General features: G+C 40.6%; 1 protein-coding gene across 1 annotated transcript; it reads left to right on the top strand.

The window, feature by feature from the left end:
- The first annotated feature begins 200 nt into the window (after positions 1–200).
- barx1 (BARX homeobox 1) lies at positions 201–8,154 on the top strand. Its single transcript, XM_084062489.1, has 4 exons — positions 201–928; positions 2,559–2,862; positions 5,111–5,195; positions 7,151–8,154. The coding sequence occupies exons 1-4, from the start codon at positions 697–699 to the stop codon at positions 7,319–7,321; spliced, it is 792 nt and encodes a 263-aa protein (XP_083918615.1). The 5' UTR covers positions 201–696; the 3' UTR covers positions 7,322–8,154.
- Positions 8,155–25,744: the final 17,590 nt, after the last annotated feature.

Raw genomic sequence — 25,744 nt, 5'->3', positions numbered from 1 at the left:
AAAAAAGTAAAAAAACGGAGTACTTTTTACACCCGTAAAATCCTCAATGTTCATTTGTAACTCTGAGAGACTGAGAGCTGAACACTCTCGGAGTCAAACAGCCACTCCGTATTTGCCAGTGTGCTCAGAGGTGGAGGTGGAGCTAAGTGAGTAGACTCATAAAACCCATAAACATATTCCTCATTTCTCTGTCACGGTGACGCGCAACGCATTGAGCGGCACGAACAAGACGTTTTTTATCACGGTCACATTTTACACGTGATCGTGGCGGTTCCGTTCCAAACCGAACCAGAACCTGGACTTCAAGACCGGCTGCTTCTGTGGACTTGTGTTTTTTTTTTTAGTTGAATCCGTTTTTATAAACTTGGAGGATATTTATTCTTTTCCTCCCCTCCATCCATAACAAGGCTGCAACTATCGGCGCTGAGGAATGCGAGAAAAAACTAAAAGGCAACGCATTGGACCTTCAAATACTACTCTGATCGAGGGTTTGGACAGCTTGGTTTACCTGGTAGCAACGCTTGACTAGTAACCGCAACCTGTGGGTACGACTCGGACTTACACCCAGGATTCGAACCACCGGCCGCGGGGGTCCGATCCGGTCTCCCCTCCCGAGTCCCGCGGATTTGGGAGTGACTCCATCCCCGGTACAGGGCCGGATCGTGGTCCTCCGGTTGACATAATAGAACCCGGACCATGCAGCATCCCTTGGACATGGGGGGACATCATTTCTACCCCGGGGGGGTCGTCGACGCGATGCACCCCGACCACAGATCACAGTCTCACCGCTACAGGAGCTTCATGATCGAGGAGATCTTGACGGAGCATCACCCGGAGCACAAGGTCTCCAGTGGATCCCCGGCCGGGGACCTGCTCAAGTTCGGAGTACAAGCTCTGCTCGCGGCCCGGCCCTTCCACAGCCATCTGCGTGAGTTCAGGAGAAATACGTGTTCATTACGATCGGAGAGTGTAATGTAACCAAATGGACCCTTTGTAGCACTGGTTCCCTGGTTCCCAAACAGTGGGTCCCATATTTGGGATTATCCTTTATTTTATTTCCTACTTTTTTAATTACAATTATTTAAAAAGATTAAACAAATATATAAATAAAATAAATTACACTTTTTCATTAATAGATAAAAATGCTGACATTTTTCAAAATAATTTCATCAATGAAATAAAAAAAGTCTAAGAAATTCCACAAATAATAATTTAAAAAATGAATTAAGAAGCAGTGAAAATAGCTGATCATAGTATGGGTCCAGACTCCAGATAGACATCAAATTTCTCTTTTGGATCTTGAGCTAAAAGTTTGGGAAGGAACCGCTTTATAGGGTCCATTTGGTGAGTTCTGCAGAATAAAACCAATGCGTAAAATGCGTAAAAAAGGTAATAGGCCTAATGTGCGATCTGAATTTATTCCAGGGTTTATTCCCAAAAGAAAAGACTGTTGGGCCAAGATAAGAACTCAACTCAATATTCAGTTGCTCCTGTAAGAAAAGTGTAACTGCTGCTCATTTTTAGGGGCCAGAGAATAGAAATAATAATAATTGTTGCGCAAATAATTTCAATGTTTTAGATCCGATTGAAACTATCAGTAATAATTGTGCTATTCATTGTTATTAAACAATAATTAAACAAGAACGTATTCAAAGCTCAGTCAGTTTCCCCTTGATTACCGTAAATGTATTTTTGTGCGTGAAAGCACACGCTTTAAAACGTAGCCTATAGCATTGTCTACGGAATGGCAATAATAATGATAATAACACTAACAATAAATATTCAAATTATTTTGAATATGTTAGGGCCTATACTGCCCTACAAAGCCAAAAGTGTATAGCTATGTTTTTGGACACAGGATTATTTATTTGTCTCAAAGGTCAAATAAGCCTTCATGATTTTGGGGGATAAACAATTACGTCATGAACAGATTTACAATTAGTGCATTAGGTATAGGCCTATACACACACACACACACACACACACACACACACACACACACACACACACACACACACACACACACACACACACACACACATATATATATATATATATATATATATATATATATATATATATATATATATATATATATATATATAAACATCCCAATGTTTTCAAGTTCCTAGGTATAGCCTACTTTATAAGGTTATATTTTGTTATGCCTATGCCGATTATGTTTCTTACAAGCACTCACCCGCCCTCTTAGCCTAAATATAATCATAAATTATAAATATAATATCTCTTAGCGTAAATATAATCCTCAGTTCTTAATAACCTAAAGCAGTGGCTCCCACACTTTTTAGCTCAAGACCCAAAAGAGAATGTTTGCCCGGGACCCAAACTAGTGAAAATAGCAATAGCAATATATCGCAATATTCACTCGCAATATTCACTCGCGACCCACAAATGGGTCCCGACCCACTGTTTGGGAACCACTGACCTAAATTAATAATTTTCGAGCAGCCCCCAGACAAGCAAGTGCAATATTTTGGATATTATATTATATTATATTATATTATATTATATTATATTATATTATTATTCTCATGCAGTCCTGAAGGCAGACCACCAGACAGGCCTGCTGAAGTTCCCCATGTCGCCGCTGTCGTGCTCGCTGGGCTCCCCGCTGGGCTCCCCGCTCCTGTCCGGCCCTCCGGGCCTCGGGGTCGGCCCCGCGTCCCACCACCTCCCGCTGGATCTCCACCTCCGGGGCAAGCTGGAGCAGCACCACGGCTCCGAGGTCGGCGGCGGGAAGAGCAAGAAGGGCCGCAGGAGCCGCACCGTCTTCACCGAACTGCAATTAATGGGCTTAGAGAAGAGATTTGAGAAGCAGAAGTATCTCTCCACACCGGATAGGTGGGTCCTCTCTCTCTCTCTCTCTCTCAAATATTATACCCCACCACCACACCTGTGCTGTGTTGTGTTGTAGGTGCTTATTTCATCTCTGAGAGTGCATTAGGGCAGTGGTTCTCAACCTGTGGGTCGGGACCCCTGCATGCTTTTTTTTGGGGGGGTGAAGTGACATTTTAAGGAATTTTAAGACCTTTTAATATACCTCAAAAGGCCACTATTAGGTCACTGCATCAAAAATAATAAACAAACTATAGGCTACTATAAAAACTGGTCAAACATTGGGAAAATAGTTGAATAATATAAGAAAGAGGCTAAATATTATGAAAATAACTGATCTACAAGCTCACAACCAGCTATTTTCACAATATTTATCTGTGGAACCGAACAAAATTGAATGGCTCAACTCCTACATTCTAAGTGCTTGTCAGGCTGGGGGGTCCGTCCCTCCCCAGTTCAAATATGATTATTTTGTGGGGTCACGGTCTGAAAAGGCTGTGAACCACTGCATTAGTATATAGGCTATTAGGCTACACTCTCAAAGATATTTCAAATAGTGATAGGAAGAGTGGGCTCCCAAACATTATTGTGGGCATCTCGATGTTATAAATGGCCCTTTTTTTTCTCTCAAAGGAAAATGGTCTGAAATCATGTAAAGTAGGCTATACATGATTTGAACATACATGTACCTCATTATCAGACCTCAATTTACCCTTCAACGTCTTGTTTATGCCCATAATGACCTATCCACAGGTTTTGTAGCAATAGCAGAAATATTATAGGCCTTATGTGTCAAGTCACAAGTCATGTTTACTTTACATTCCTTAAGACCATTTTCCAAATTCTTAATTGTTGTATATACTGTACATTAGGGGAAAATAGCCAATTTAATGTTTAGGTACCAACTCTTCCGGTTATAGCCTAGTATTAACAACCTCACACCTGACTGGCCAAAGCCAATGCTGGAACAAGTGATGTTTTTAAATGTTTACTTAAAAGTACCAATATCACAATGTAGAAATACCAAATATACTTACACTATACTTATATAGGTAAAAGTATCAATTATCCAGAAGGGTCCCATTTCACAATCATATTATTGGACTGTAATTAGTAACGCATTAATGTGTTCATCATGTTGTTAATATTGCAGCTGGTAGGGTTGATTTGAATTACTTTGTGTGCTGCTGGGTAGATTAACCATCATTCATCATTTATTTATCAATTAATCACTGTTTAGCATTAATAATCTAAATCTGCGAAGTAGCTGTCAAATAATTGTAGAACAAATATTTAACGCTAATGGGATAGAGGTATATACAGTATCAAGAAATGGAAATACTGAATAAAATTTTAAAAGTACATCAAAATTGGCCATTATTTTATACTTTGGCTATATCAAAAATAGCAGATATACAAGCTCACAGCCCGGCACCAAGTGCGCACTATGAGCTTGTAGATCTGCTATTTTTGAAAAATCATCAAAATGTTTGCAAATCTTTGAATATATATCTTTTAAAGCGAACATTTGTAACTAAAAACATGTAAAATGTAAGTGTACTTATGTTCCAGCACTCGCCTAAGAGCCCATTATGTTTCAGAACAAGAGGCTTCTGTTACAATACAGTCAAATCCTGCTTTTTTTTTGTCAATGTATCAATGTCTGTGACAGGTATATATTTGTACCCAGTGGTGTAAAGTAACTAGTAAATTTACTCAAGTACTGTACTTCAGTACACTTTTGAGGAATTTTCACTTTACTGGAGTATTTCCAATTTTCAGTACTTTTATTTCTACTCCACTACATCTCAGAAACAAATATTGTACTTTTACTCCACTTCAATTATTTGAAAACTTTAGTTACTATTACTTTGTAGATTTTGATTTTGATTACAAAACATACATTAACCACTTCAGCCCTATATACATTTTGTCCATTTGAAAATAGCCGATCTACAAGCTCGTTGATCTGCAAGTTTCAAAAGATTTTTATACATTTGAAAACTTGAAATTGGGCCTTCTGCATAATTAATACTTTTACTTTTGGTACTTTAAGTACATTTTGATGCCAATACCTTTGTACTTTTACTCAAGTACATTTTGAATTCCGGACTTTTACTTGTAACAGAGTATTTCTATATTGATGCATTTACTTAAGTAAAACATTTGAGTACTTTTTCCACCACTAATTTGTACCCCATCAGAGTCAAATGAAATAGGACTGAGATTTTTTCTTCTCATCATGTCTCTACAGAATAGACCTGGCGGAGTCCTTGGGTCTCAGTCAGCTGCAAGTCAAAACATGGTACCAGAACAGACGGATGAAATGGAAGAAAATAGTAAGTTATGATATCAGATTTCATGTAGAATCATGTCAAATCATTTGTGTTCATTTATAAGGTATAGGGTAAGTGATATTATTTGGTTAAAAGGTTTACGGCTCTATATTCACATAATCATTACTACAGAGTGTTTGTTCAATGACAGGGGTCTCCCTCTTTAATAAACATCAAAACACATTTTCAGGTGGGTTGCCAATTTCAGCCAATCAGAAGAGAGTAAATTTAACAGCTTCAATTTGATAGTGTTTCAGTTTAAAATGTGTCTGCTCATTTCTTTGTGTCATTACTTCCAAATCCAACAATTTCACTTGTTTATCCTGTGTTCTGTATGAGTTCTCTATCCTGATTGAATACAATTTGTATCCCAAGATGAATATGCATTTTCTGTTTACTAAAGAGCTGGAGAGACATGGGAGAGACCTGCTACTGAACAAACACTCTAGCAATGATTACAGCAATGACTCTAGCAGAATATATATAGCTAATTAACACTTATTTTAACAAAAACATATTACTTGCCTACTTTAAACTCTGAGAGTGTACATTTGTACACTTGATTGATCAATTGTAGTCTTGGTTATGAGGAGAATATAGAAGGTCAGTATTTGCATCTGTTTAAAAACTAATTTGACCCGAATACAAATAGGCCAATTTTTTTTATTGCACTTTAACCCTATTCTGGGACGAATATTCTGTGATAATAGCCGATCTACAAGATGGTGAACAATGCAATGCGTTGTGATCTGGTAGATTGTATATTTTGGGGCAAAGAGATAAGGCGGAACAAGTACAGAGCCAACTCAGGTCAAGTTTAGGCAATATTTGCCTAATTGCCTGTAAAGTGCATCATATAAGAAAATGATATGCTGTACCCCCAGGGGTCCTTTATGGTTCCAGGGGGTCCGCAGCAACATTTGTGAATGTAGCATTAACATCAGTTTAACCACTTTAATCCAAGCTATTTGGTTATTTGAAATAGCTGAGGCACAAACTCACAACGCATCACAGTGCGATGCGTTGTAAGCTTGTAGATCTGCTATTTTATTGGGATTTTTTTTTTTTTTAATAGTTCTGTAACATTTTAACAACACACATCCTTGTATCTGAGTCTCTGGCACAAAATGTTTTCAGATGGGGTGCCGTAGCCAAATACATATCAATTTGGGGGTCCTTGACATGCATGCAAAATGTTGAGAACCACTGCTCTATTATGTTAATTAAACATGAAATTGAATTGTAAACTACAGGTATGTATACAAATCCAACCTTTGTGGAAAAAAATAGTAGATGCTGCTAGGTTCACTGCTTACCCATGGTATCCTATAGTTTCAATGTACATATTACTATTTTGATACTATACTGTTAACTAACTAATAATAACTGATGCTATTTATAGGTTCTTGCTTTACCTGTGATAGTTTCCTGAGGCACTAAACTGTCTCTCTGCGTTTGATGTATGTGTTTTACCCATTAAGACCGGGAACGCATCTACAAATGTCTTCTAAATCCTAACAGCTTTCTGAAAACCGTATGTTGCTATAATATCAGTGGTTCTCATACTTTTTTCATGTCAAGGACCACACAAAATGATATGCATTTGGCCACGGAGCACCATCTCAAAATATTTTGTTCCAGGGCCCCCCAGAAGCAGAGATTTGAGTTAAAAATGTTCGCTTTTAAAATATATATATTCAAAGATATGCACACATTTTCAAGATTTTTCAAAAATAGCAGATCTGAGTGCTATGAGCTTGTATATCTGCTATTTTTGAAGAGCCAAAGTATAAAATAATAGCTATAGCTAAAATCTAAAATGACACTGATGCGTTCCCGGATTGAATGGGTTTTAACTTGCTTACTGTAAGTCGCTCTGGATGAGAGCGTCTGCCTAAACGCCTAAAGTGTAAACTGTAATTGTAAATGGAGTTTGTGATGCTGATTGTTCCTTGCAGGTTTTACAAGGAGGGGGCTTGGAGTCTCCCACTAAGCCTAAAGGCCGGCCCAAGAAGAACAGCATCCCCACCAGCGAACAGCTGCTCTCCTCCGAACAGGAGACAAGAAGCCAATCTGCGTCGGAGGGCTCCACGTCTTCACATCTAGACAACACCAGCCAGGAGGAATGACCCGTTTTTCTCACTTCAAAGGACCCCCTTCAGTTTGATAAGCATTAGGACCCCGGGACCTCCCATTTGATACCTTTTTTTCTTCTTCTCCATCTATGGGACCACGCACTGTAAAATCCTCAGTGTTGTATTTAATTCTGAGAGTGTACAAATATACATTCCATTACAGGTCCATTTTGGATCCATTTCTACACTCTCAGAGGTACAGACCTATAAGGGCCCATTTGGGCCCATTTGGTGGTCCCCCCGGACACCGCTGTTGAGAGAAACACACTTCTGATTTCTGATGCCTAAAACAACTCTATAGAGAGAACTTCTGACTGGGACGTGTAAATGGTGCACGGAGACCATTTCTCCATGTGGAACTCCTTTGTTTTTTTTGTAGCTTTTATATTATTATTATAATTATTATTATTGTTATTTTGCATTCCACCGAATCCTGATCCGGAAGCTGCAAGTCTCGACAAACACATCATCATGTCAAGACCTTTTTGTTTTCATTTTTTTGTTCCATCATGCAAGCTGTCCAGGACTGAACCAGTAGGTCTCAAACCTTTTATTGTACATATTCTATTAACAAAAAAAAGAGCACGATTTATGCTTCGTCGCGGGCGTGCGACACCGCCGTACGATGGACTATAAACGGGCACTTTTAAAGGCCCAATGTATGCTCCGTCGTACGACGGTGACGCGCGCCAAAAACGGGCGCGCGACACCGTCGTGCGACGAAGTATAAATCGGGCCTTGTAGAGCCACTTTTCACACGGTGTCCGTTTATGCTTTCATTTTTCGTGTATGTAATTTTGTGTAATTATTAAATATATTTTCACTAACACTGCTCTTCTTTTATTTTTAAGGGGTAAAACAAAAAACATTTTTATGTCTCAAAAATATTTCATAAATCTGGCTCGCAGGCAGCTATTTCAGACACAGTGAAATTAACACTTAACTTGTCTTAGTTTATTTTAAATATTTTGGTCATATCTGCATGCAGTGAAATTACATGCCCTCACAAATAAGACGATCCACCCAATTTGATCCAATATATAGGCCTATATACACGTCATGATATGTTGAATAACAACTATGTTAATTCAACTCTGGGTTTTGCACGTATGACCACACACACACACACACACACACACACACACACACACACACACACACACACACACACACACACACACACACACAGACAGTCAGTCTTCGCTAATTAATTAATTAATTAATTAGCCCAAGAGATTTTGCAGTGTGCTTGAAAGAGTGCTCATTAAATGAAAATTAAGTTCAGTATAAAGTAGCACATTATGATAACTTGTACATGATTCAGTCAAACACACACAGGTGTTCATTTCATTGTGAACGTGTAAATACGTTTCGGTAGGCCTATTCACTCCGGCTTTTAGGAATGGATGATGTTTTGTAAGTCTTATAACTGAATAGCCTAACTCTCAGTGTTAATTTAACCTTTTGTAACTCTGGAGAGACTGCATACATGTAACCAAAAGGACCCTTAAAGGTAGCTTCGTTTGGTACTATTGCTTTTTTTTGGGTGCTATTTTCACTACTTCTTAAACATGTATTTGTATTTATTTATGGAAAGATCTTTTCGTTGTATTTATGAAATACTTTGGAAAACTGTTGGAATTGTTTTTAATTGAGGAAGAGTTGTGATTTTTTTTTTGTTTAAACTTCTTAAAATCTTTGGAAATAATATACATATTTTTTTTAAATGTATGGAAACGGGGAAACAAATATTTTTACTCGCGACCCATAAAAATTGGTCCATGACCCAAAGATGGGTCCCAACCCACTGTTTGGGAAACGGTGGCCTATAACACATGCACGTCGTGCACTAAATGCGTTTATCATTCTGAAGCAGAAAAGCCGTATATATAGGCAACATGCATGAAACCCTATAACCTAATGTCTTTATCACATAGCCTGGCGCTTCAATCAAAGCTGCAGAGCAAAGTGTGGAAATTGATGCTTTTAATTTGAGGATTTGCGGCTTTTTGCATCTCGATCGTATTTATTTACTTCGAATCTGTTGCATCAACAGACGTAATATAGTGTTAGTCACATCATCCAAGCATTTGGTAACTTTTGAATGGAGCACAGCCTATAATTTGAGGAGAAATGTTTGGATGAGGCTGATTCAACCTCTTACCACATTTGACGCGATTTAATCCCGGCCGGGGATTTTTGTTGAGGCCAATAACACAATGGTCCAAATAAAAGCTATTTCTGTCCATACTAATTCATTCGTAAAGAAATGTTTAAAAAACCTGTTTCATCAAATTACACTCCAGCAGGAAACAAACACTCTCTTGCAATTAGTAAAAAGCTGCTTTTCACATGATGCGTGATTCAAGACTGGTGATGATCATTGACCTTGTGTTTTAGGCTTTACTTACTGTACATATAGGCTAGACCACTGTTTCCAAAACAGTGGGGCGGGACCCATCTTTGGATCGCGGACCACGTTTTATGGGTCACGAGTAAAAGTAAATAAAAACATATATTTAAAAAATGTTTTTTTCATGAATAAAAAAAATGCAATGATTTTTCAAAAGAATTTCATGAATAAATAAATGAAATTCCATATATTAGAAAACAAATGTTGAAGTAGTGAAAATAGCCGATCTACAGGCTCACATGGCATAGCAAAGGGTTGCATTGTGAGCTTGTAGATCTGCTATTTTCACTATAGTTTGGGTCCTCCTGGGCAAACGTTTATAATTTATTTTTTGGGTCTCGAGCTAAAACGTTTGGGAACCGCTGATTTAGACCAAGTGGAAATGGTCGAAAGGCTTAAAAAGCCAGTAAAGGCCTACTGTAGCCTACATATGTTTTAGTGGAAGGTCAGATGCGCTAAAATGATTAGAGCGTTGGCACTGAGGTGATAATGATCATTAAAAAGGGACCAGAAAGCAATGAGTATTGTCAACATTCATAATTATGTACAGATCATGTTTATAGTCTACATTTTGCAGTTATAGGCCGTCTACGCCCAGTGCATGGGGACTATAGATGGCTATTGCTCTTTTACCCTCAATTCGGAACAAATTGGCTTCAAGAATGACGTGAAAAACACCCCTTAAAATCATATGAATGTAAGTGTGTGCTATCATTCAACCGCATGAGGAGAAATGTAGCCTCATTTGAAATCCTATGGTCACATCATGATGGGTGGATGTCGGCCGGTTGTTCGGCGCTTTTGATGGAAGGGCCTAAATCAGTGGTTTTCATCCCTTTTCATGCCAAGGACCCCTAAATTGATATACATTTGGCCGCGGACCCCCATCTGAAAATGTTGTGTGCCAGGGAGCCCCAGAAGCAAAGATTTGAGTTAAAAATGTTAGCTTTAAAAATATATATATTCAAAGATATGCACACATTTTCAAGATTTTTCAAAAATAGCAGATCTACAAGCTCATAGCAAGGCATGCTATGAGCTTGTAGATCTGCTATTTTTGCATAGCCAAAGCTAAGTGGTTAAAATGATTGTGACGCTATGCTAACTAATTTAGCTGGGGACCCCCTGGTACCCCCCCAAGGACCACTAGTGGTCCCCGGACCACTGGCCTAAATGCTTACAATGCTGCATGATGGAATAGGCTAATAGCAGATCTACAAGCTTTGTTGATGGTTCATTTCTGGGCGTGACAACCATCCTGTAGTCTAACCAGGCTGTGGTCTTGATAGTCAATTGTCGTATTGATACCAGACTTTTACTTAGTCTGGACATTACTACCAGACATATTGCTCTCACAGTAAAATACAATGGTTGATAGTTAGCCTAACGAAGTAGGCTACATTTAATGAGAGGCACTGAGTACATTCTTGGAGTATCTTGTACTTTACTTGAGCATTTGTATTTTAGGCTACTTATGACTTTCAATTCCATTCAGTTCAACTGAGCTTTATTGACATGAGAAAACATACTTGCCAAAGCAAGTGTCAAAATATAATAAAAAACAATTTGAGAAAATGGGGAAAGTTGGGTGGGTATACAGCATTGTGTTAAACAGAGCTATGTCACATTGCAAAGACATATTCAAAGACAAATATTGTAATTTTGACTCCAGCAGATCTACAAGGTTACAGCACATTGCAAAAGCATTTACTTTTGAATACTTAAGTAGCCTATATTTGTAAAAGGAAGAAGGCTACTCTCGAGTTCAAATATGACTGAGCAATGTTTGAGTAATATTTGACTTTGTACAACCCCATGCAGTACTTTGACTAAAGTAGGCCTACTCGTGTTGAATACTTATTTGTCCACCACTGGCTTTTAAATTAGGTTGATCTATCTAGGACCAGTCATTCACTATGGTGTATGCTGTGAATTGTACAGACCCATGCTGTTTCTAGTCATTGACATATTTGGCCTAATAAGTTCAAGGTTCAAGGTTGTGATTTATTGTTTACATCTTGTGTACATGCAGGTACATTCAGTAAGAGTAAAACTTATTTTTGTTTGGCTTCCTTGCAGACAATGCAGCAGCATAGGTAATAATAACAATAATAATAAACCGTAAAATGATTTAAAAAAGAAAGAGAGAGACTTTGACTAACTATTGCCTTGCAGGATTTTGATAATGAAAAATAGGCCTATAGTGATAAATAAATGACAAAATAAGACTGTTAACATGATGAATGATTAGTCTCTCACACACACACACACACACACACACACACACACACACACACACACACACACACACACACACACACACACACACACACACACACACACACACACACACACACACACACACACACACACACACACACACACACACACACACACACGTTGTATACATCTGCAAAAGCAATTCATTCATCACTGAACAAAAATACAAAAAGTCAAATAAAACAAAGCAAAGCCTGTTTAAAATACTATAGTGTATATTATAGATGTCCAGGTGTGTACAAGCCATTACAAAACCATAATTGTCTGCAGGCAAAGTACAACGTTTTAGTATAACATGTACGTTTGATTGACTGACTGAACATTTTATTGACATTTTTAAAAGTAGAGCAGTACAACGGGTTAAAAACGCCAAACGGGTGAGACACAAAAAAAGTGTCTGGACAAACAACAGTGCAACAAACAACGATACAAAATATAAAATATCAAAATATACAGTTTAAAACAATTCATGGTAACAGTGTAGACATGTTCCTCCATGTCATATAAAGTGTCTTCTGTGAGAGTCAATACAATCTGAATGTTAGGTAAACACTGTTAATTATTATTATCATTATTAATATTGTGATATTCACAGAGGAAAACGTGAAGAGTGAAAGAGATGGAGTTAATGCATCCAAATTGTATAACTCAGAGAGTGTACACAATTAAAGCAAGGCACCATGTCACTTCTTTTCATGAATAAAATGTAATTTTGTCCAATCTGTAAGTATGTTAATACAATATAACTCATAAATTTGGGGCGGATGTATTTTGTCTCCCTACTCTTCTATTGAGACATTTAGATTGTGTCAAAGGTCATGTCTCACCTATAGACACAGGAAGACACATTTTGAGCTGATGGTCAAGATTAAATGCATCCCCTGAGCAAGCAGGCAGGCTCTATTAGCTCAATAGTAAAAAAAAATCAGCCCTTGCAGGAAACCGGGTTCAAATCCGGGGTAGAAGAGGAAAGTTTGGTTACATTTGCACACTCTCAAGAGTTAAAAGAACACTCAGGTGTTTTATATAGGAAACAAGCAGCATTTTTTCACCCCCCAACAATTAGGATAGAATGTGAAATTATTTTCTGGTAGCGTTCACACTAGGAGGTCTGTTGGAGAACAGAGTTTCCAAACGCAACATGTTTTGGTTGGGAACCGACAAATTTTAAAACAACATTCCATTTCTCTGACTTGTCCGGCGCGTTAAACCACGTCACATTGTGTTTGTAAAAGTTTAGAGAGTTTAGAAAGAATCCATTTCACTCTTCTTTTTTTTTTAATGCTACCTTAACATAATATTATAGCTCTTAGCATTCTGTAAGCCTGTGAACCTTGTTTGGCTTAAAAGGTCGTTGATTCCTCATCAGTGTGGATTCTTTTTATTCTATAAATAAAGCTGTGAGCTGATGGCTAGCAGAAGGACAAGATGATTTAGTTCCACTTAAATAGTTTCTGTGCCGGTTGAGAACTGGGAACTTCAAAAGTGTGAGGAAATGGAAGTGTGTTAACAAGAGAGTAACAACCTACCAAGGTTACAAGGTGGTCTTTATTTGTCGTGGTACATAAGAGTGAAATGTAGTTTTGTTCAGCTTAGGCAATGGTAATAGAATAATAAAAAGGGGGAGGGGGGGGGGCGTTTATACAAGAACAACAAGAAGGGTGGATAATTAAGAAGAGAACAGTTCTGACAAAGGTGCTGTGCGTGAAGTTATTATTCCTAGGTTATTAACAACATCTAATGTTAACTTATTGTGACGTCTAGAGATTACTAACACTTAATATAAACTTATTGTGAAGTCTAGATGATTAGAATCTAATGTAAACATGTTATGAAGACTATAACATCTAATGTAAACATAATTGTGAACATGCAGCTGTATAATGTCCTTCGCCATGTGTCCTTGGCATTGTACATCACATGTGCTTGGAGGGAGCGGGTGCGTGGGGGAGGGGGGGGGTTGTGCGTATCCGTAGCTGTCTTTATAACTTGCACCTGAATGGCACCGTGTCCAGATAGTGTGTGGAACAGCACTGTCATTCAGAGGTTGTTGGTCCCAATCCCTGTAACTGCAAGTTCATGAACATCTCATTTACAGTAAAATTCTCAGTGTTCATTTATCCATTTGCAACTCAGAGAGATGTGCTTAATGTTGTGTTGCATCGTTTGGTTACATTTGTACACCTCTAGGAGTTCAATTGATGCCTGTATACACAGAAAAATAATTATGGTTAAATGTTTAAAAAAAAAAAAGGCTGTGTTGTTCCAATTGGATCCACCAAGAACTATTTGAAAAAAGGTTCTAAGGTTTTTTCTTAGAGAACCTTTTTTGGTCAAAGCTCCTTGAGGCACCAGAAAAGAACAATTATGATGATGGTATTTTGATGGTAACCATTTATTTTACAATAAATGGTCCTTGATCTGAAAAGTTCTTTCTGGAACCAAAAACGGTTGTCTATCTATGGCATGCGTTCTAGTTGGACTTGCAACATCATTTGTCTCATTGTCTGTGCATGTGTGTGTGCATGCGTGCGTGAATGTCAAATTTCTGTCAGCGCCTAATCATACAGAGTCAAAAAGGAAAGCTATGCAGAATATTAAAGGGAGATTGTCTGCATGTTTTGTATTGCAATCTTGCATCTCCTTGTATTATGGATGAAATCACACAGTGATAATTCAGCTGACTCTGAAACACCAGGCTTTCAACTACACTAAAGTGTGGGCTTTTATTGTTGTGGTCTACCACCATGACTTGAGTTTCAAGAGATTCACTTGTACCAGCGGGATTGCTGGCACCAATTATCCCACACAGTAAAATGGTAATTAACTCAAGTGTTAATGTAACACAGAAAGTGTAAATATGGACTGGCAAGGGTCAATTTGTACACTGTCAGAGTCATTAACACCATGGCATACATTTGAAATAGTTGCTTCATTGCAATTATAAAGACAAAAGCAATATAACAAAACATGATTACAAATAAAAAAGTACAACATAAGTACATAGCAGTTAGCGATTAAGTTTCTAAACGAGAACTATTTGCCAAATGTTTCTATTACTTAATTTCTATGGATTGGATACTGAATAGGTCTTTAGAACTCTCTCTCTCTCTCTCTCTCTCCCTCTCTCTCTCTCTCTTATGGATTTCAGATTCTTGACATTCTTGTTAATCATCCAACGTGTGCATTTTTCAAAGTGCACCCTTTTCACTGGTGGTCTGGTCTCCTGTAGCACACTTCTCCATTTCACTTAAAGATCCCCGTCTGACATGCACATCTGTGCACGCACGCACACGCACGCACGCACATACACACAAACACACGCAAGCATGCATCAATCTGCAAATGGCTAATCAGCCATCGTCCAGAATGTCAAATTTCTGTCAGCGCCTAATCATACAGAGTCAAGTGCTGAGCACTAATTTAACTCTGAGAGTGTATGAACAGACCCTTTGGGTCCACTCGAACGCACTCAGAGTTAAATTGACATTCAGGATTTCAAACGTGTATGCAAATGAACGACAGGTCAACCCAAACAGCAGACTTGAAGCCTGACAAAGGGCCCCCTCTCTCTCTCTCTTGCCAAAGACAAAACAGTACACACAGAATGTGTGGGGTCCCCGTTAAGAGTCCGACTGTACGGAGAGTAGGGGGGGTCCCTCTGTGAGCGTATATGATGCAGACTTCATCCACCCCCCATACCCCCCATCCCCCTCCCTCCCTCCCGCCACAGGCTTTGAACAGCGTTGCGTTGGACAGCAAAGCGACTTCCGACATAAATTACAATCAGGAGGACGGACGAGTCGGTCCGGCCCGGGAGTCAGAACATTTGGAACATCTACACATCCATGCAATGGAATCATTATGGAGACCCCCCCCCCCCCCCCCCCTCTCTCTCTGTCTCTCTGCGGCGGCAACGACAGCATTCTGGTGCAATAAGCCAGTTGTTCTCAAACATTTTCATGTCAAGCACCCCCAAATTAATAAGTATTAGGCCGAGGACCCCTATCTGAAAATACTTTATTTAAAAAAAACAAAAAAGCAGATCTGCAAGGTCACAATGATGCGACGCATCGTGACTCTGAAGTCTGTGGTTAAAGTTGTAAAACTGATATTGATGCTATATCAACACGGGACCCCCCTGGAACCCCCCTCAAGGACTCCTGCAGGGTCCCCAGACTCCACTTTGAGAAACAATTGCAATAATTGACGGGGGGGGGGGGGGAGTGCTAGGGGGCTGCTGACCCCAATTGTGGAGCTGGGTGTTTATGGAGTCAAAAAGGTGCACGCTTTTTTAGACAGAGCCCAGGATGGTGTGGTTATAAGCGTCCGGCCCACGCACGCACACACGCACACACGCACACAGCTAGCTAGCCAGCCAGCCGCGCACAAGGGAGAATTTCTCCACGATTAAAGAGCCTCTGATTAATGTAACGTATGTGCCAAAACTGCACATGCGGCGTATGATCCCAATTAGACTGAAACCCAAGTCTGACCAGGCACAGGTCCACATCAGCGCTGACATTCTTCCCCTTGTTTTCATTGGATGTTCCTTGACAACAAGAAAGAGTTTTTTTCCTTTTCTTCTTGCGAGGCTGTTAAAAATTAAACGTGCAGAGATAATTCCATGTGAATGATGTTGAGATTACGGTGAGGCATGTTATCATTGCTCCGTGCATTACGCTGGACGTGCACCCCGCTGGGGGCCGAGCGTGGTAAACATTTGGAGAATATTGTCTAAAGCGGCGATTCTCAAAGTGAGGGGACCTTCAGGGTGACTTGAGGGGGTTCCATGGGGGTCCCCAAATGAGGAACAGTTTAACCACTTTAACCCTATATCATACTTTGGCTATTCCAAAATAGCAGATCTACATGAAATGATCTAGAACCACTTGCTGCACTCAACCCAGCCCAGCTGTGAGTAGGCCTATACTGTACGTACATCCAGGCCGCAGCTTACAGAAAAAGATTGTGTCAATTGTCTGGTTTTGTAAATTCTTGATCAAACTGTTAGTATAGCAGGTTATTAGACTACATTTAGACAACTAAAGCAAGTAAAAGCTAGACGTTATTGAAATACCAGCCAATTAGAAAAAGAGATAAAATATCTATTACAGTATGTTTAGCATTTTTATTTAGTTATGGATGCAACTCTATGCAATAGATGCTTGTTCAATACTGCTTCTGATTATATGGTTCCAAGGCTAAGAGTAAATCAAATACGGAACCTTTATGTGACCAGGGACTCACATTGAGGCCAAAGCAGTATGAAAAAAACAACAACAGACAATAAGAAATGTGCAAGAACTTTCTGTGTAAGAAACAATTACACTAACCAAAGAGGATAAAAGCTAATAATCAGGGGGTAAAAATAGGGAGAAAGCAAGAACCACCATGGCTGACAGCTAGTTAGCTTAATAGCAACTATTTCCATCCCATTAGGCAGGGCCATGTGTAGTTTACACACTCATGGATTGTTCAGACGGCTGCCATTGTAAACAGAATTGGATCGTTCATTCTGGAGCTCCAGCGTCTGTGATGCGTGACAAACTGACCAAGACTCACAGGCCATTTCATCCTCTTGGCAACCAGGCACAACCTTTCACATTGAACCACTTACACCCTATATACTTAGTTGACCGGGGTTCCTGCAGGGCTCTATGATAGGCTCCTCCTTTTTTCCCTGTACACTAGCCTAAATGTTTTCCCCCAAAGGATCACCCCAGAATAGGGACGCTGACACAAGTTCTTTGTGTGATTACGCCGCATTGATTTAAACGTCTGTTTGTGTCATGAGTACATCGACACTGAACGACGTGAATGTATATTACGCAGCGATAAAGCGACATATGTATTTTTCAAAACAAAGTAGATGTTTTACCGGGTATACAATCAGCCACGGGTATGAATGAGGCATCAACAAATGAATAGTCTGATGTGTAGCCTAATATTCGCCGACGCAGTATCGTTTATTCACAATAGATAAAAAGTACTCAAAGGTTTTACTTAAGTAAAAGTATCAATACTGCAATGTAGACGTACTCTGTTAGAAGTAAAAGTCTGGTGTACAAAAGTATTGGTATCAAAATGTACTTAAAGTACCAAAAGTAAGAGTACTGAAATATGTGAAAATAGCAGATCTACAAGCTCACGATGCGACGCGTTATGAGCTTGTAGATCGTCTATTTTCAAATAGCCTAAGTATAAAATAGGACTAAAGTGGTTAATGTATGTTTTATAATGTAATAATTGATATCTGCAAAGTAACTAGTAACTAAAGTTTTCAAATAATTGTAGCGGAGTAAAAGTACAATATTTTCCTCTGAGATGTAGTGGAGTAGAAGTAAAGGTATTTGACATTGGAAATACTCAAGTAAAGTAAAAAACACCTCAAAATTGTACTTAAGTACAGTACTTAACATGTACTCAGTTACTTTCCACCACTTTTTATTCACGTCGCTGTTGTTTAAGCACCTAAGGCTCAGTTTAATCCGTAATTCATTAGGCTACGCCGTAGAACGACGGTGTCACTTGACGGCGGGCAGCAACACCGTGCTGAGATTTGCAATGCAGTATAACTTCATGCTTCATGAGCAGCTGAGTGTGACTATCATTCATTATGAGGCTTAGAGCTCGCCACTTTTCGGAGGAAATGAACTGAGCATGGAGAACAACATTCTTCTGCAGTTTGAAGTGACGGTGGCATAAAGTCCTCTCTGTTTTGCTCTTCTTACCCCCCCCCCACCCCCCACCATTGACTGGGGCTCTCACCCGGGGGCCACAGTTTAAATAAACAGCGTCCCCCCCCAGACCTCAGCATTTAAAATTCATAATAATTCATTATAATTCATAATGACCAACATGCACATTAGAACTGTACCTGCCCTGGCCTTGTAGCGGCAAATTACGTTCTTTGGAGGTTGCGTATTTAAAAAAGAAAAATCCCCAAAATATACCCAGGGGTATGTATTAAGCTCAAGGGAAAGGCATAAACACTGTTTGGCTGATTTATGTTTTTGATATTGTCATTACTTGGATTGATCATAGTGACTGAAATTCAGAGAAATCTGAATAGTTTTATTGTACGTAACTGCAATTGTTTAAATGGTTTGTCTCGATGCTCAGCTGATGTCCAGTTCAGGATCAATGTTGGTCACCGCGCACGCACAGAAGCACGTAGCACATTCATTCACTCATTCCCACTCTCACGTAGCACTATAGTGACAACTGAGCATCCATCAACGTTTGACACCGGTCCCCGGCAATCCCGCCCACACTGGAATGCGTAAGTGCCGGTCCCATTCCCACCTTCTAATACGTTGACAAGTCCGCTAAAAACATTTAAAACAAGGCAGGCAAACTTGAGCCCTTTTAGAGGCTTCTGCCGACTCAGCACCGCTGGAGTAGCGCACCGATGGGGACAGAGTCGTAACTCATCACGTCCTCGTCAACACGTGACGTGGAGGGGCTGTCCCGTCAACGTGTCAAACGTTGACAGATGGTCCGCTCCGTCCCAACTCGTCACCCGTTTGACGTCACGCGTGTGAGAACGCGTTGGCCCCGCCGGTCAGCCCTGTGTGCACACAGTTTGGAGGAAACGTCAAGGCACTCGTGATTGATTTGAGATGGGCGATTCCCTGACTTCATGCTTGTATAAAGCAAGACAGCTGTTGGGGAGAAATCAAATTCCACGCAGGAGCCGGAGAGAGAGACATATTTTTTCCATCTGTTTAACGGAGCCGTTGCCTTTCACTCGATGAGTAAATAAAAAAACATGGCCGAGATGTGGCGGGAGGTCAGTGAAACTCTCATTATATAGCAATTACTGCACAAAAGCCCGTTTCCTTTCAAAAATCCAGCTTGAAAGTCAATCCCACTTTCTAGGGCCTCTCAGAAGTAAGACATGACAAGGCGGCAGCTTCTCTCTGGTAACAACTTCAAGACCTACTTATAGTGCGAAAGGAAAACCATTTCCCCCAATCCTTCACTTTTGTTATATTGTCACTAACTTTCTTTTTGTCCTCCTTTTTTGGTTTGGAATGAGACCGTTCAGCAGACCTCTTAAAACCTTCCTCTGATAGAGGGCGCGCACACGCGCGTGTGTGTGTGTGTCCAGTAGGAGAAGTATTTACAACAGACATTTTATCTCTGAGCGATCTTAAGGAAACAACTTCATTTCATATTGGTGCTGTGTGTGTGTGTGTGTGTGTGTGTGTGTGCGTGTGTGCGTGCGTGCTGTGGTATTATTTGTATTACTGCACTACAGCACTGATAGACTGTGTTTGAAATAAGTCATACAAGAGTACATCGTCTTAAGTGATTCAGATCAAGGAAACTGATTAAAAGCTACTGTATTTTTGACATGTGACACACACACACACACACACACACACACACACACACACACACACACACACACACACACACACACACACACACGTGCACACAAGCAAATCTAGCACAATATTCAGCTGCACAGGAGACTAGTATGGGGTTAGAACGTAGATATTTGTAGCATCTTGGCAGAGGCTCCCCAGTTCATGCCAGCTAGACGTTGGATACGTGAGACCCTTGATGTCACCTCTGCCTTCTTCTAGGTGTTGCTTGAATGATATAGTATCTGATTCAGGCGTATACGCCGAGGGACATTGAGGCTTGCTGGAACTCCAGGAGCTTGTTGTCCCGCTTTGCATCTCTTTTACATTCTCTGGCAGGTATTAATGAATTAATTCATCTGCCTCTGCCAGCGTTTTTTACCTTATTTTGGACACGGATGTACACAAAAGCAGTCTGGGTGGAGGGAGGGGGATTCTCGTCTATCCACAGGAACAAAAACATTTTTACCGCGATCGTCCATTCTACGTCCATACGTCAATGGCGGTCAACGGTTGGATTTGAAATTACGTAGATCTGTCAATGGCAGACAATGTGTTAAGATGGTATGCCGCTGACATTGTCTTACCCAATGCTGAGCTGCAGACACCACCTCCGAAGGTTACCACATTGAGACCGTCTTCCATCGCCATCCATGTCGCTCGTCGCAGCATGATGGCCAGGTCATCCGTGTTACTGTATTTTCTGGATGTTGTGGCTGGCAGGATACCTTTCCTCAGTGTTCTGAGCCTGCTGCCCTGGCCATCACTGCATGGCCTGTAGGGTGAAACAGCAGTGAGGTTTACCATATGCCCATGCGGGATTGTCCTCACATTTGCCTCTGGTCTTGTAAGTAAGACTTGACGAGCTACTGTAGGCAGAAGCCTACTGTATCTCCTGTTTCTGTAGTGTGAGGAGGCTTGACGTACAAGTACACCCCCTGGACATAACACTAGTATGTCGTAGGGAAAGGGGGAAAAAAGTTTTTTTTCCCTATCGATTAGTTTTCGTCGCATTCCTAAGCCAAAAATTTGATGACCGGTAGGCAGCGGTTCCGGTAGGAGACACAAAGGAGACTATTTGTGTCTCCTACCGGAACCGCTGCCAGTCATAAAATTATCGGCTTAGGAATGCGACAAAAACTAAAAAAATATCCATGAATTCAAGTCTCCATGGGGTGACTAATCGATTAAAAAAAAAAAGTCATTTTGGGGGTGAACTATCCCTTTAACTTCAATCCAACCCTTTGATGCTGAGTGTCAAGCAGGGAGGCACTGGGCACCATTTTTACAGTCTTTAGTATGAGGACCTGGGTGGGGAATCGACCCCCGACCTCCCAATCTCAGGGAGGACACTCCGACTGCTAACGCTAAAGGAGGAAATGCATGGCTGAACAGTTATATTTGTTAGGTAATGTGTTCCAGGCCAAGTTGTTTTGGTGTTTTCACAAACTTAGTGACGTACACATAGCATACACAGACAGACAGACAGACAGACAGACAGCCTCATTGGAATAGTTTTGCATCACTTTGAGGCTCAAATGATAACTTCAAACCTAAAGACTGTGTTTAAGGTGACATCCCACTGGTCTTAGCAGAGCAAGCAGCTCACATATTTGACTTTTGGAAACGCAGCGGTATCCCCCTTTAACCCGCAGGTTTAAACGTTCCAGTGGAAAGAGTTAGTATAAGGGATGTTTAAGCCATTTGTGATGTCAAAAGACTGGACAGCCTGCATATACATCATCCTACTACAATTTTGGGATGATGAGGATCGTGAATTGATAACACCTGCACCGGAGCAACAACTTTAATTAGATGTGAAGGCTGCAGATCAGTGGCAGCGCTCAGCAAAACGCAGCCGTTTTTTTTTCCCCTCCTATTCCTCTGCCGTCATCCGATGTTATCACAACTGATTTCTGAAATGTAAAAAAATATTCATTAGCAAACCCTAGAAATAGCCGCCTTTGAAGGCTTAACTTGGCCGTAGTTTTTAAGCGCCGATCTGTTCTTCATTGTGCGGTGCGGTGTCGTGCGCCAAAAATAGCAGATCTATAAGCTCACGACATGGTAGACGCCGCCTCGTCGTGAGCTTGTAGATCTGCGACAGCACGGAGCACAAAGGCGTTAGGAGGAGGAGGAGGACGCGCGACAGGCGGTCGGTCACTAATTTGGCGCGACGCGGACGTGAAACAAACACATTCCCCGATTTCACACGATTGTTTTGGATATTCAGACTGCTCTCCCAATCCTTTCTCATTTTGTTTGATTGCGGGCTGTAGAAATATCCAAAGTGGATTAAAATAGCATAGGGCCTTTTGTGTTTGCAACCATAGTAATCTTCCAGATGGGCCTCACATGGCTGTGGAATCACTGGGGGAAGTTTCCTCGCTCGGGCTTTAGTGGATTTCAGTAAAAACAATCAGAAGGTCCTGGCACAGGAACTGAACGTACAATGCGTCTGTGATCGACTCGCGAACGCTAAGTCAAGGTGACAGTTATAATGACCCGCTGTACAGTGGAGACCGGTGGCATAGATGTATGGAATGGAATCCTTAATGTGGAAGTAAGGCATGATCGTCGTAGACTATTTCGTGCACGGCATTAACCACTTTCAACATGGCACATTTTTGATATGAGTAAAAAATATACAAGCAGATCTACAAGCTCACGATATGTTGCGTCGCACTGCGTTGTGACCTTGTAGATCGGCTATTTTCACTATTCATCTTATGATTAAGTAAGGCTGTATAGGGCTTCGGTGATCAACAAATCTGGTGTTCCTATCTTATCCAAGAGAAATTATGTTGTTTGTTGTTCTGAGGGAGTATACATTTCTGGTAAATGTCATTAAATGATACATTTTTGTCAGTATGCTGCCAAAGAAAAAAGAAAAAAGTGAGGAAAAAAAGGAGGTAATCATGCTCATATTAGTCTCCGCGAAGCCGAAAGGCATGGCGAGAGTATGTTTTACCCCCTGTCCGTCCGTCCGTCCGTCCGTCCGTCTGTGAGCGGCTAATCTCCGGCACCGTTGGCCCAGTCGCTGCGAAACTGTGCACACACACTCCCTGGATACCAATTCAGAACCTCTGCCCCATTTTTTTGTTGTTATAGCGACACCAGGAGGCCGATTTGTGCAAAACCCATTTTCTGATATTATTCCTACAGATTTTATCCAAACATCACACAAATCAGTACACATTATCTCTATAGTCTTGCGATCAACACGGATCTGTCCGATTTTCCATATTCCATCCTGATTGGCTAAGGTTGGCTTCCAAAGTTTGCAGGATTGGTCCGTTTTGAACAAAATGCCTCAAATCATGAACACAGCTTGCGATTTATGTGAAATTTCACACGCACATTCCCACTAGGCCGAGGAAGAAATTACACCCTTTTCATATTGGCCTGTTATAGCGCCACCAGCAGGTCTAATTTAGCAAAACACATTTCTGGCACAAAATGAAATGAATGCAGTGTCCGATTGCCGTGAACGACCTAAGAATAAATGGCACCCTTTTCACATTGGCCTAGTATAGCGCCACCAGGAGGCCACAATAACATACCTGACCTGGAGGAGACCTGTGCTCCGATGAGCACTTTTTCTAGTTGATGATCGTTTGCCTTTAAGAATCTTAATACTGTAACAGCCGAAACATGAGTCATGACACCAGTTGGGTTTCCGGCAGCGGTGAAAAAAGTACTCACATTTTTTACTTAAGTAAAAGTACCAATACTGCAATGTAGAAATGTTTACAATGTTTTGTAATAATAATCAATCTGCAAAGTATCTAGTAACTAAAGTTTTCAAATAAATGTAGTGGAGTAAAAGTACAATATTTGGATCCGAGATGTAGAAGTAAAAGTATTGGACATTGGAAATACTCAAGTAAAGTACAAATACCTCAAAACTGTACTTAAGTACCGCACTTAAGTAAATGTACTTAGTTACTTTCCACCACTGGTTTGCAGTGACTGGACTAGAGAGACTTGATTTAAACTGAAATAGTGGATGTACAAGCAGTGTGTATGTGGGGTATTTTGGCCACGCGACAGCGTCACATGGCAAAGCCATAATCTTTAGATGCTGAGGTGAATGTGAGCGTGTAAACTGTCCTTTCATTTAGCATTTGACTCCCAGTGAAGCGTAATGTTTTTCCTGCAGGAATGAATGAATGAAGCAGTGGAAGAGGGGGGGGGGGTTCTTCGGCAAAAAGTGCCAAACCACATTTCAAGAGCTGCTTCTAAATGGAGCGATGATGTTTGAAATGAAGAAGAAGAAGAAGAAGGGAAAAAAGAACCGAGAGAAAGCGTGAAAAGAGAGTTTTGTTCCAAGGCCACCCAAAAGCCTCTGAAATGACATTTCAGTGTTAACTTGGGTGTTAGGTTTACAGGCAACTCAAAGATGGATAATCGTACTTTAATATCCCCTCAAACAGCCCCCCAGATTAACCAAAGAACTCAGAAGTTGCCAAAAATATCTCACCTGGCCTAAAGCTGAATATTCACACTCAGTCGCACGATGAAAATAAGTGACGCGTCGTGTCGAGTTCCTCGCTCGGAAATCACTTATTTTCGACGGGTGACACCTTTCAGGGATGGAGCAGGCCAGTGGTTCTCAAACTTTTTCATGTCAAGGACCCCCAAATTGACACTTATCAGCCCGCGGACCCCCATTTGAAAAGATATGCCTCAGGGACCCCCATAAGAGAAGATTTGTACGGCTCTAGCAGTGATTCTCAACCATTTTAATTTCAAGGACCCCCAGTTTGACATGCATTATAGGCTACGGACCCCCATTTAATGGGATTTCTAACTCTGGGACCCCAATTTATATTGTAAAATCAATGTTAATTTAACTCTGAGAGTGTACAAATGGAACCAAATGGACCCGTTAGGGTCCATTTGGTTCCATTTGTACACACTCAGAGTTACAGACCCATAAGGGTCCATTTGGTTCCTATCCATCATTTAGCTGGGGACCCCCTGGAACTCCCTCAAGGACCCCTGGGGGTCCCCGGACCCCACTTTGAGAACCAATGGACTAGGCCACTGGTACTCAACGTACCAGTGGAGCATTTAGTTCCCCAACTAAAATGCCTGATAATTAGGTACCGAATGGAGTCTTACTGGTCTGTAAACTCAGAGAATGTACAAATCACAAATGTGAATTTGAAAAAAGAAAGAAATCCCTGTGCATGCAATAAATCAGTGATTCTCAACCTGTGGGCCGGGGCCCACTGGTGGGCCGTGAGGATACTGCGAGTGGGACCCCAAATAATTGGTGAAATAAGATTATTGAAAAATATTAATATAAAAAAATGTATGTTAACCCATTAAGACCTGGAACGC

Source organism: Gymnoscopelus microlampas (assembly GCF_963454915.1).
Source record: "Gymnoscopelus microlampas genome assembly, chromosome: 7".
Taxonomy (NCBI): domain Eukaryota; kingdom Metazoa; phylum Chordata; class Actinopteri; order Myctophiformes; family Myctophidae; genus Gymnoscopelus; species Gymnoscopelus microlampas.
The sequence above is the reverse complement of the archived record's forward strand: the minus strand, read 5'-3'. Positions and strand labels throughout refer to the sequence as shown.

Excerpts from the sequence above, each read along its gene's own strand:
- barx1 (XM_084062489.1), top strand. The coding sequence starts at position 697 with ATGCAGCATCCCTTGGACATGGGGGGACATCATTTCTACCCCGGGGGG. Across the intron at positions 929-2,558 it reads GCCCTTCCACAGCCATCTGC|TCCTGAAGGCAGACCACCAG; the intron begins GTGAGTTCAGGA and ends ATTCTCATGCAG. Across the intron at positions 2,863-5,110 it reads TATCTCTCCACACCGGATAG|AATAGACCTGGCGGAGTCCT; the intron begins GTGGGTCCTCTC and ends ATGTCTCTACAG.